The sequence below is a fragment of the Scardinius erythrophthalmus genome (genome assembly GCF_964197995.2).
Source record: "Scardinius erythrophthalmus genome assembly, chromosome: 19".
NCBI lineage: Eukaryota > Metazoa > Chordata > Actinopteri > Cypriniformes > Leuciscidae > Scardinius > Scardinius erythrophthalmus.
The window spans coordinates 39,443,981-39,457,586 of record NC_138239.1 but is presented as its reverse complement, the minus strand read 5'-3'; the positions used below and the strand labels follow the sequence as shown (position 1 = coordinate 39,457,586).

General features: G+C 43.5%; 2 protein-coding genes across 2 annotated transcripts in view; one reads left to right on the top strand and one right to left on the bottom strand.

Moving 5' to 3' along the window:
- LOC308707765 (gamma-aminobutyric acid receptor subunit rho-1) overlaps positions 1 to 9,769 on the top strand; it is a gene marked incomplete at its 3' end in the record, with an annotated part of 37,482 nt that extends 27,713 nt beyond the window's left edge. Inside the window, exons 8-10 of the mRNA XM_081394421.1 lie at positions 4,872 to 5,024; positions 7,366 to 7,562; positions 9,473 to 9,769. Of these exons, the coding sequence (XP_081250547.1) occupies positions 4,872 to 5,024; positions 7,366 to 7,562; positions 9,473 to 9,769 (647 nt within the window). The remainder of the gene's footprint in view (positions 1 to 4,871; positions 5,025 to 7,365; positions 7,563 to 9,472) is intronic.
- The window catches only part of fam98b (family with sequence similarity 98 member B), a 549,041-nt gene that overhangs the window by 522,288 nt on the left and 13,147 nt on the right, over positions 1 to 13,606 (bottom strand). The window lies entirely within an intron of this gene.

Sequence of the window (13,606 nt, the reverse complement as noted above, 5' to 3'; positions counted from 1 at the left end):
GACCAATCAGAGCAGACCAATCACAACAGACTGGACCATGTGACCAATCACAACAGACTGGACCATGTGACCAATCAGAGCAGACCACAATCACAACAGACTGAGTCATCTGACCAATCAGAGGCTGCTGGTCTGAAACTGGTCTGCTGGTCTGAGGCTGCTGGTCTGAGACTGCTGGTCTGAGACTGCTGGTCTGAGACTGCTGGTCTGAGACTGGTCTGCTGGTCTGAGACTGGTCTGCTGGTCTGAGGGTGCTGGTCTGAGGCTGCTGGTCTGAGACTGGTCTGCTGGTCTGAGGCTGCTGGTCTGAGACTGGTCTGCTGGTCTGAGACTGGTCTGCTGGTCTGAGGCTGCTGGTCTGAGACTGGTCTGCTGGTCTGAGGCTGCTGGTCTGAGACTGGTCTGCTGGTCTGAGACTGCTGGTCTGAGACTGGTCTGCTGGTCTGAGACTGGTCTGCTGGTCTGCTGGTCTGAGGCTGCTGGTCTGAGACTGCTGGTCTGAGACTGCTGGTCTGAGGCTGTTGGTCTGAGACTGCTGGTCTGAGACTGGTCTGCTGGTCTGAGGCTGCTGGTCTGAGACTGCTGGTCTGAGACTGCTGGTCTGAGACTGGTATGCTGGTCTGAGGCTGTTGGTCTGAGACTGCTGGTCTGAGACTGGTCTGCTAGTCTGCTGGTCTGAGGCTGCTGGTCTGAGACTGCTGGTCTGAGACTGCTGGTCTGAGACTGGTCTGCTGGTCTGAGGCTGTTGGTCTGAGACTGCTGGTCTGAGACTGGTCTGCTGGTCTGCTGGTCTGAGGCTGCTGGTCTGAGACTGCTGGTCTGAGACTGCTGGTCTGAGGCTGCTGGTCTGAGACTGCTGGTCTGAGACTGGTCTGCTGGTCTGAGGCTGCTGGTCTGAGACTGGTCTGCTGGTCTGAGGCTGCTGGTCTGCTGGTCTGAGGCTGCTGGTCTGAGACTGGTCTGCTGGTCTGAGGCTGCTGGTCTGCTGGTCTGAGGCTGCTGGTCTGAGACTGGTCTGCTGGTCTGAGGCTGCTGGTCTGAGACTGGTCTGCTGGTCTGAGGCTGGTCTGCTGGTCTGAGACTGGTCTGCTGGTCTGAGGCTGCTGGTCTGAGACTGGTCTGCTGGTCTGAGACTGGTCTGCTGGTCTGAGGCTGCTGGTCTGAGGTTGCTGGTCTGAGACTGGTCTGCTGGTCTGAGGTTGCTGGTCTGCTGGTCTGAGGCTGCACCTGTGCATTAGTACTGAGGTTTTAACAGTGACCCATTGAATCATTCATTTGGAACTATTTTCATTGGCGGTGCAAACACAAAATTACTGTATTCTGTCTAAAATATAAGATGTTCCATATTGAAGTGACCCAGTTATGCTTTTTTAAATATTACCTTTCATGTAGTATGTAATAGAGACTGGAATGTTGCAGAGACTGGAAGAGTTTGGTTCATGTTGTTCATGTCAAAAATATGCTATTTTCTGCTGCCAAAGCAAATCCACTTTGATGAGATTAATACGGTAAAACCCATGCCATCGTTACTGATCGTATCACTGTGTATCAAGTGCTGAGATTCAGATATGCTAATGTACATTTGGTTTCTGACCAATCAAAACAGACTAGGTCACCTGACCAATCAGAGCAGACCAATCATAACAGACTGAGTCATCTGACCAATCAGAGCAGACCAATCACAACAGACTGAGTCATTTGACCAATCAGAGTAGACCAATCACAACAGACTGAGTCATCTGACCAATCAGAGCAGACCAATCACAACAGACTGAGTCATTTGACCAATCAGAGCAGACCAATCACAACAGACTGAGTCATCTGACCAATCAGAGCAGACCAATCACAACAGACTGAGTCATTTGACCAATCAGAGTAGACCAATCACAACAGACTGGACCATGTGACCAATCAGAGCAGACCAATCACAACAGACTGAGTCATCTGAATAATCAGAGCAGACCAATCACAACAGACTGAGTCATCTGACCAATCAGAGCAGACCAATCACATCAGACTGAGTCATTTGAATAATCAGAATAGACCAATCATAACAGACTGGACCATGTGACCAATCAGAGCAGACCAATCACAACAGACTGGATCATGTGACCAATCAGAGCAGACCAATCACAACAGACTGAGTCATCTGACCAATCAGAGCAGACCAATCATAACAGACTGAGTCATCTGACCAATCAGAGCAGAACAATCACAACAGACTGAGTCATTTGACCAATCAGAGCAGACCAATCACAACAGACTGAGTCATCTGACCAATCAGAGCAGACCAATCATAACAGACTGAGTCATCTGACCAATCAGAGCAGAACAATCACAACAGACTGAGTCATCTGACAAATCAGAGCAGACCAATCACAACAGACTGAGTCATCTGACCAATCAGAGCAGACCAATCATAACAGACTGGACCATGTGACCAATCAGAGCAGACCAATCACAACAGACTGGACCATGTGACCAATCACAACAGACTGGACCATGTGACCAATCAGAGCAGACCACAATCACAACAGACTGAGTCATCTGACCAATCAGAGCAGACCAATCATAACAGACTGGACCATGTGACCAATCAGAGCAGACCAATCACAACAGACTGAGTCATCTGAATAATCAGAGTAGACCAATCATAACAGACTGGACCATGTGACCAATCAGAGCAGACCAATCACAACAGACTGGACCATGTGACCAATCAGAGCAGACCAATCACAACAGACTGGACCATGTGACCAATCAGAGCAGACCAATCACAACAGACTGAGTCATCTGAATAATCAGAGCAGACCAATCACAACAGACTGGATCATGTGACCAATCAGAGCAGACCAATCACAACAGACTGAGTCATCTGACCAATCAGAGCAGACCAATCATAACAGACTGAGTCATCTGACCAATCAGAGCAGAACAATCACAACAGACTGAGTCATTTGACCAATCAGAGCAGACCAATCACAACAGACTGAGTCATCTGACAAATCAGAGCAGACCAATCACAACAGACTGGACCATGTGACCAATCAGAGCAGACCAATCACAACAGACTGGACCATGTGACCAATCACAACAGACTGGACCATGTGACCAATCAGAGCAGACCAATCACAACAGACTGAGTCATCTGACCAATCAGAGCAGACCAATCATAACAGACTGGACCATGTGACCAATCAGAGCAGACCAATCACAACAGACTGAGTCATCTGAATAATCAGAGTAGACCAATCATAACAGACTGGACCATGTGACCAATCAGAGCAGACCAATCACAACAGACTGAGTCATCTGACCAATCAGAGCAGACCAATCATAACAGACTGGACCATGTGACCAATCAGAGCAGACCAATCACAACAGACTGGACCATGTGACCAATCACAACAGACTGGACCATGTGACCAATCAGAGCAGACCAATCACAACAGACTGAGTCATCTGACCAATCAGAGCAGACCAATCATAACAGACTGGACCATGTGACCAATCAGAGCAGACCAATCACAACAGACTGAGTCATCTGAATAATCAGAGTAGACCAATCATAACAGACTGGACCATGTGACCAATCAGAGCAGACCAATCACAACAGACTGGACCATGTGACCAATCAGAGCAGACCAATCACAACAGACTGGACCATGTGACCAATCAGAGCAGACCAATCACAACAGACTGAGTCATCTGAATAATCAGAGCAGACCAATCACAACAGACTGGACCATGTGACCAATCAGAGCAGACCAATCACAACAGACTGGACCATGTGACCAATCAGAGCAGACCAATCACAACAGACTGAGTCATCTGAATAATCAGAGTAGACCAATCACAACAGACTGGACCATGTGACCAATCAGAGCAGACCAATCACAACAGACTGAGTCATCTGAATAATCAGAGCAGACCAATCATAACAGACTGGACCATGTGACCAATCAGAGCAGACCAATCACAACAGACTGGACCATGTGACCAATCAGAGCAGACCAATCACAACAGACTGAGTCATCTGAATAATCAGAGCAGACCAATCACAACAGACTGGACCATGTGACCAATCAGAGCAGACCAATCACAACAGACTGAGTCATCTGAATAATCAGAGTAGACCAATCACAACAGACTGGACCATGTGACCAATCAGAGCAGACCAATCACAACAGACTGAGTCATCTGAATAATCAGAGCAGACCAATCACAACAGACTGATTCATTTGACCAATCAGAGTAGACCAATCACAACAGACTGGGGGGGCATCTGACCAATCAGAGCAGAGCAGGCTATCTGAGAGGCGGGGTTTAGAGAGACTGAATCCTTGATCGAACTGTTTCAGACACAGTGAGGAAAAAGCTGAAGGTGCAGTTGATATTATGAGAAAATTAAAGTTTTTTTAGACTCGGATGCATGTAAACCTATTGTAGGAGACATTTAAAACATAATTAGGAACCTTTAACATAACATAACATAACAGGGGCACTTTAACCTGAAGTTTATCACAATATGTCCAGCAACATCTCAGAAACGGTCAAGCTGTAGTTCTAATGTGGTGTTTTGAGTTATAAACAGACACTACAAATGAAATGTAGTTTACAAGACAACTGTATGTCGAGCCATACCTGCCATAACGCTTCCTCCGCTGTGTTGTTGGAACAACATGTCTAAATGTCTGGCAAAACAACTTCTACACCATTCGCAAGTCTTGTGGAGTGTAGCGCTGAGCGGAGAGGAATGAAATCATCTGGCCGTTTCTTTGAGTAACAGTAACTCTAATAATATTGTAAACACTCGCCTGCGAACACTGCCGTATCATCGCAGAACTTTAATCTACATCTGTCTTTTCCAGGCTGGTATAATCGGCTCTACATACACTTCACTCTCCGGCGGCACATCTTCTTCTTCCTGCTGCAGACGTACTTCCCCGCGACGCTGATGGTCATGCTGTCCTGGGTGTCCTTCTGGATCGACCGCAGAGCCGTGCCTGCAAGAGTTCCTCTCGGTGGGACCAACTCCTCAAACTCTTCTGATCAAACATAATTAGACATTCCTTAATCTCTCAGTAATTATGTAGTGTAAGGAAGAGATTGTTCAGTTGTACAGAAAGAATCTTAAAAATCAGGTTGTAACAGTTCTCAGTACTGCAAAAATGAATTTCTTACTCTGTGTTTTTGTCTTATTTTCCAGTATAAATATCTAAACATTCTTAAATTATTTAAATGACCATAGTGCATGAAATGTGCTATATAAATAAACTTGCCTTGCCTTGCCTTAAATCAAGCAAAATGACCAGATATTAAGCCTTGCTTTCTGAAAAAATTATTAAAATTGAGTTTATGCTTAAAACAAGAACAAATATCTGCCAGTGGTGTCAGAAAAATAATCTTGTTTTCCCTTTGAATTAAGTTGATTTTTCTGACCCCATTGGCAGATTTTTTCCCTGTTTAACCCTAAACTCACTTTTTTCAGTAAACAAGACTTAAAGGTCCCATGACATGAAATTTTCACTTTCTGAGGTTTTTTAAATTAATATGATTTCCCCTAGCCTGTATATGGTCAGGCTAGGGGAGTTTCCAAGTTTCTAGAAATTTTAATCGGTGTAAATCGAGCTTTTGCTATCTTTCTCTGCCTTTGAGAAAATGAAAGCTCAACCGGGCTGATCTTGAATCTCCTCCTTATGACGTCATAAGGAGAAATGCTACCTCCCCTTTCTCTGCTTTGCCTGCCCAGATAATATTTCTCGCCCATGAGAAAATGAGCTAGGAAGTAGAAACGCGCGACTTTTGAGCGAATAATTGCTCAATAATTGTATGTACAAATGAACACCGACGCCTTTTTTTAGTTCCTTCATCCAAGTCCCAGAAGAACCAGTGGATTAATTTCATTTTCTCTGGAAATGCGCCGACACAACTTCCCAAAGTTTTGCATGTCTGCGGCAAACATTTCACCGATTACTGTTTCCTCAACTTGGGTCAATACAGAGCTGGGCTTGCTGAACGTCTGAAACTAAAGTCTGGATCAGTAGCTGCTACCAACTCTCTTTGGCTCAGCTACACACCTCGGACAAGTAGGCTAAGTCAACTAATGATATATAAGTGTGTTGCTTTACTGTTTATGGTTACCTAGCTTGTTACACGTAGAATGTGGCTGTACATTAAGTAGCTATGCAGTTACTTGCGCTAATGTAAAGGTAGACAGCATCAAGTATGCGTGTGAATACACACACTAGTGTTGTACACTTCTTTGCTATTTGGATAACCGTTTTCCTGTTGGTTATACGGCGCGCGCGATATCCGCATTTCAAGATCGCAGAGCTTGATGTAATTGTAATAAGATAAATTACAGACGTTACAGATCTCTCATGAAAAGGCAACAGTAGGTTAGCGTTAGCTACATGATAATAACTGTAAATCATCCGAATAAAGTACCGTATCCAGACATAATATTTTAAACTAACCATTCGGAAACGTCCTGCTGGAGCCGCTGAATTGCAACTTCTTCATCCATTGCTTCTCCATCCGGATCAGATTCTGGGTCAAACTGAGATGCTTGAACGACTGCGTGTCTTCGTGCCATTGCAAAATATCCAAAGTAAACATGCACGCCACGGTACCGTTGCCGCAAGATGGTCAAGACCACACCCACCCTCCACCTTGCGCCGCCTTTCTCCTCCTCATTAGCATTTAAAGCTACAGACACCGAAACGGCCTGTCTGAAGGAAGCTCATTCTGGGACTGGCTTGTAGTGGCTATAATTCTGCACCGAGGCTGAATTTTTGGAAAGAGATTTCAGATACAGTACTAGGGACCACTAAGGCCTATATTAAAGCCTACAAAAAGTAGCATGTCATGGGACCTTTAAAGGTTGTTTTTACCCAAAAATGGAAATTCTGTCAATATTTACTCGCTCTCATGTCGCTCCAAACATGTAAGACTTTTGTTCATTTGTGAAACACAGATGAAGATTTTTTTTTTAATGAAATCTGAGAGATTTCTGTCTCTCCATTGAAAGTCTTTTTAGCCAATATGTGCTTCCAATGCTTCAAAACATTAATAAAGAAGATGGTCAAATAAACCGGTTTAATCAAGGGCTAAAGAGAGTTAAATCTGTTGACCATATAAAGCGATCGTGTCTCCTCTGAAGACTTGAGTTAAGATATCTTTATGAATGTACTGGAGCGCCTGAGCTTTTAGGTGAATAGACTTTCAATGGAGGAACATGTTTAGAATATTTACTGTATATATTAGATATTTGTGCTGGAAAACAAGACTACTGACTAAGTACTTACTACCTACTAACAAGACTAAATATGAAAATTATATCCAACCAATGCTTTCACACAGGCATCACCACCGTTCTCACGATGTCCACCATCATCACCGGAGTCAACGCCTCCATGCCCAGAGTCTCCTACATCAAAGCGGTGGACATCTACCTGTGGGTCAGCTTCGTCTTCGTCTTCCTCTCTGTTATCGAGTACGCGGCCGTCAATTACCTGACCACCGTACAGGAGCGCCGAGAGAGGAAGCTCAGGAATCAAGTAAGACGCCACTTTTCACTTTGCCAAAATAATGACTGTCTGATGCTGGTAGACAAACATGACGAGGAAAAGACTAATACAGAGACATAATGAAAGTTCCCATTTAGAGCCATTTAGTTTTCCTCAGTTACTGTACTTAAATACATTTTCAAGTGTCTGTGCTATATCCGAGTATTTGTCTGTTAGGAAACATTCACTTCACTACATTCCAAAGCATAATATCATTATTTTTACTCAATTTCATTAAAAACATATTGTTCCTTGTTATCGCGAACTGAAGAAATCGCTGCACGATACCCAAGCTGAGATGCGATAGCGATGTTGGACTCGTGAACGAGCTGATTCTTTCCAAGCGTTCTAATCTTTGTCAGAGCTTGAATGGCACAAAAGTAAGTTGCTAATGCCAAATTTGAGAATTAATAAATCTTATTTAGGTCATGACAGTCAGTTATTTGTGAACTAAATCTGCTGTAAAAGTATATAAGTATAATAATAAGTATAATGTATGACAAGTAAAAACTTAAAGGGGGGGTGAAATGCTCATTTTCACTCAATCTCCTGTTAATCTTGAGTACCTATAGAGTAATATTGCATCCTTCATATCTCCAAAAAGTCTTTTGTTTTATTAAATTTTTAACATAAAGATAGGCTGTACCGAGTCTTTCCGGAAAAAACCGAGCGGCTGGGGGCGGGTCCTGTGGGCGAAGCTTAGCTGTGCTAACGCGCCGAGCTAGTGACAACACACAGAGACATTTGTTCAACAGTTTTACTCACCGTCCGGTTCCAACGCACGACCGCGAACCTTTATCATTGTGACTGCTCGATCCTTAAGCATTAGACGATCTGCAAATCCGTCGATATGGGCTTTGTTTATAAAACAATCATCGTCGAAATGCAGGGAACAACAGTCTTACACAACTCCGTTTATGCTCAGGAAAACAAACTCCATCCACGGGTTCCTTAATGCTGGGTTCTTTGGGAATCTGTGCAGGGTTGTCTTGCCCTGGCAACCAAAAACACACTTCTTTGGTGACATTGACTTCCCAAAAGCCGGGCAGGGCGCTTTGATGGCGAACTGCTTTCACTCTCTTGCTCTGGTCTACGAGTGCGCGCGCGCCCGCGATCTTACCGGAGAAGTGCCCTTAGGACCCATATAAGGAAATTCCACCCTATCTTACGTAAGACAGAGCCATACTCGAAAAAAACTTTCCGAAACTTGTGACAACCCGGAAGGAGTATTTTTGGAACAAAAATACTCCTTCAAACGTACAACTTAGTTTTTGAAACTTTGTCCATGTTTAGCATGGGAATCCAACTCTTTACCAGTGTAGAAAACTCAGTATGCATGAAATAGCATTTCACCCCCCCTTTAAACTGACTAGTTCTGACTAGGATTAAATCAAGCGTAGCTTCAGTTCTGGCGGGTCACGTTAGTCAAGCTCTCATCAGTGACTCTCAGCTGATCCACCTATAGGAATACGAGGCCTATCACTGTATAGATATATAAGCTCCTTCAGTATTATCAGCAGCGATCGCGTTTCTCAGGAGCTGATTACCCTCCTCCCTCCCCAGCTCCTCCTCTCCTCAGTCAGGATTCGGCATTATGATTCCCCTTGTACCTTGTACTTCGTCCACCACTGTCCATCCCACAGCGCTACTTTCCCATTGTTTTCAATGTAAATGCGACAGACAGACGTCTTTAACCATTGCACTCGTGTCTTCTGCATTGTCTCGCATACGACACAGCGTTCTAAACACGGGCGCTCAAGTTAAAAGAAGTCCAAGTTTTAAAAATACGCACCTCTAGACATCTAGTGTTTTCCCCGTTTCACTGACCTCCATCTCTTACGCTCTGTGTGAACCGGCCCTAACATGTCCGTCTCTCTTGTGTTTATGGCTCAACATTGCAGTTGCCTTGCACATGTGGGATAGCAAACCCGGACGAGGACATGATGATGACCACATGCTACAGCGACGTGGATCCCAACACCACGGGGACTTACGGGATGCCGGAGAACGGCGGGAGGCAGGAGAGGATCTTGGCCCAGCTTACCCTCGCCGACGGTCAGAGCACGGGTCGGGTCAGAAGCTCACGGAGCTACGTCAACATCTGGATAGACACTCATGCCATAGACAAGTACTCACGAGTGATCTTCCCTGGCGCATACACCCTGTTTAACATCATCTACTGGTCCATCTACTCCTAACGGGATCATGTTGAACATCATCTACTGGTCCATCTACTCCTAATGGGATCATGTTTAACATCATCTACTGGTCCATCTACTCCTAACGGGATCATGTTGAACATCATCTACTGGTCCATCTACTCCTAACGGGATCACGTTTAACATCATCTACTGGTCCATCTACTCCTAAAGGGATCACGTTTAACATCATCTACTGGTCCATCTACTCCTAACGGGATCACGTTTAACATCATCTACTAGTCCATCTACTCCTAACGGGATCACGTTTAACATCATCTACTGGTCCATCTACTCCTAACGGGATCATGTTGAACATCATCTACTGGTCCATCTACTCCTAACGGGATCACGTTTAACATCATCTACTGGTCCATCTACTCCTAACGGGATCATGTTTAACATCATCTACTGGTCCATCTACTCCTAATGGGATCATGTTTAACATCATCTACTGGTCCATCTACTCCTAACGGGATCAGTCCACTCCAGCGGCTCGGAGGATGCTGAACGACCTCTGGGTCTCTCCGCCTTCATGATCCAGTGTCTCCAACGCTTTTCTGTTTGTGTCGTATGTTTTTGTAATTTAATGACAGCAACGTTTTAAGGAAATATTTGTTTGAATAATCTGTTATTCCTTACAAATAAAAAGGAGGAAATGTCTAGGAATCAGAGAACTGATCTGGGAAAAGCTGATCTGATATACTCCACATTTAGATGAATATGTAAATATGTGCTGCACTTTCCTCTCAATAACAGAATACACAGAGAAAACAGCAGTTCAGAAAGCATCTGATCATAGTGATGTGGATATGTTTGAAACATCTGAGATTCAGATCTACAGTCACGTTTATTTATACAGCACTTTATACAGTAGATTGCTTTAAAGGAGTCATAACCTAGTATTACCTTGGATACCCACTGCTGTATTATAGTCTATCAGGCCCTTCTAAAAAAGAAAAGTGGAAAAAAAATAAACACAGAGCTCCTCAGACCCTTATTTCTGAAGGCATTATTGTCTCGCGAGATCTGATGCGATTTTAATAATGCAAATGAGGGGCGCGTTGATTGGTTGCAGGAAGGAGGGGGGTTGACACCGCAGGTAACGCTTTAGCATATCATTCCAAAATGACATCATGGCGCAAGTTGTGATTGAACCCGACCTGGCCGCGACCGGCTTCCCGGCCAGTGTATAAGCGTTAGGCAATCAATATACAACAATAGCCGAATTCATGATGATCTCAGTCATTTGTTTTTTGCAAAGTAATGTTAGCAGCCATTCCCCATGTTTACCTCGAAGCTAATACTCCCGCCAGTGTTGTGCCTGAACGCGTTCATTGAACGATAGTTCATGAACTCGTTCATATTTTGGGCGAACGTGAACTGAACGTACCGCATTACTGCCTGATGAACGTTACTGTGAACTCGTTCATTCTGGTGTCTGTGAACGCCATGCTCTCTCAGTTTAACTTCGTTCAGTAGGATGCCAGATTTCTATAAAGCCTTCCAGGCGAAAACCCACCTAAAACCCACCGTAAACCGGCTTTAATATGTAGCGGAAAAACACCCAATCTGGCAACACCAGCCACCAGTGTCCACTGACTCTCTTGTTCGATCTCGTTCATCAAAATGAACAAATCTTTTTTCGAGTCATTTCGTTCATTTAAGGGGCTTTAAATGTTACTATTAACTGGCAAATTCCCCGAACACATCCACCTACGCAATCTTGATCATATTCTGAATTAAGAAATCATTATAATGCAGTCAAAAATCGTTTACAGGGAACATAAATAATTACTTCACCTCGAGTCTTTCGTTTATTTGTCTAGTGACAGACGCAATAGCATACAATAGCCGCATTAGCAGTTAGCTGCTGTTTGTTACACACAGTAGAGCAATAAAAACACAGTCTTACCGTTTCAATTGCAGGCAAGTCTCTGATTGTTGGAATGGCGCTTTTCCCGAGCTTCGATGCCAACTTCGCCTGATATTGCCCCAAATTTGTGAAGGATTCCGGCGTACAATGTTTAGAACAGCACAGACACCTAACGATAAGCCAGTGGGAAGGGTTGAAGGAACCGCGTCATTAAAAATGAATTTAATCCACTGGTCCCTGATAGCTAGGTCCGTTCTTGGTAGAGAAAACACATTTACATGTTGATTCTGGCAGTCAACAACAGAGCAACTCACGTGTGCACTACGTTTCTGCATCTTTCTCGACTGAACTGAATATGAGGGGGAGAGGGGAAGGGCGGGCTTCCTGCAGCATAGGTCTTCGGTGTCCATATATGGTATATCCTGCCCCGTCATGACGTCAAGACGGGGCTGAAATCAAAATCTCGTATTTGAGTGCGCGTGCACGTGGGCTATTTTACAAACCCTGAGGTAAACAAACGCTTCACTTTTAAATATCGGCTTCCCGGCCAGTGTATAATCATTATGCAATCATAACATACATTGATTCTCGTGGAAAAGTGAAAATTGCAGGTTATGACTCCTTTAAAGCAGCAGCTTTACAGTATTAAACATGACAGAGTCAGTGTCTCTTTCAGCTTCAGTTTCTGCTATAAAGCGGCTCTCATTGTGTTCATGTTTTCACTCGCGTCTGAACAGAAGAAATGAACCGGAGAAGATTTACACCTCAGAGAAGGCGGAGCCTCAGAGCCACACCCACCTGTTACATCATCACCACTGACCAGAGCCACACCCACTTATTACATCATCATCACCGACCAGAGCCACACCCACCTGTTACATCATCACCACCGACCAATGGGAGTTCAGAGGTGTTTACCAGCCGGAACGAACATTTCCAGATAGTTCACTTTGACAAGCTGTTTTTTTAACTTCTGAAACGAACTCCAAACGAACTCGTTTTGTCCTGGTTTTGTTCGAAATGACGTCACACCAGTTAATTCTTCGATTTCGATATTTCGGAGCCTTTATCAAGCTACAAATATCATTACCCAGCTAACACAAATCTGTTCTAAGAACATTTTGCTAACATTCCCATTAAGTTATGAAAACATATCTGAATGTTCAAAACTTTTTTTATTACACAGATGTGGAGATGATCTGTGTAGATGTGCAGCCGCTCTTCACACAAAACATCAGATTCTGTATCAAAGACGATTTCATAATTCAATCATAAATCAAGTTCCTCACACAAGCTTCCTCTGCTGGCGTTCACATGAACCTTTCTGCATGATTTTGATATTTTATATTGACATGTTGAAGATAAAACCTTTATAACACAACATTACAATATCTGTATTTACTAATGCTTTTTATAATGTAATTTTTCATGTTTACTATTAACTGTGCTGTGTTGCATATTAGTTATGAAAAATGCATAGTTTATTTTTATGTTTATTTTTATTCAACAGAAGAAAAAGAAACCATTGATATTGTGTGATTCTGCATTGTGCATTACTCTTCTGAACACATGGATGATGTTAAACCTTTGTTTTAATCCTTCTGAACATTAATGACCGTTGTTCTTGTTCGGGATGGTCTAATCTCCTGCTAATGGACGTGAGGCGAGCGCTGGGCTCGGACTGTAGATATAGCTATTGTTCGTGTCATGACTCCTAGGATCATATTTTTTGTTTTAGCTCATGATTTACACTTTTTATGATTGTTGTAGAATTTATACAAACCCTATTTAAACATGTGACTTCTCATCACACTAGACATCAATAAACAGCGTTTTATTAAGCTTCTTGTTTCAAGTTGTTTTAATAAATGCTATTCCCATTACACAAGCATTTATATTCTGAAGTACAGTACGGTTCCTTATCGGCATCAGTGTTTCCATGAGGAACTTTTAGAGAAGAA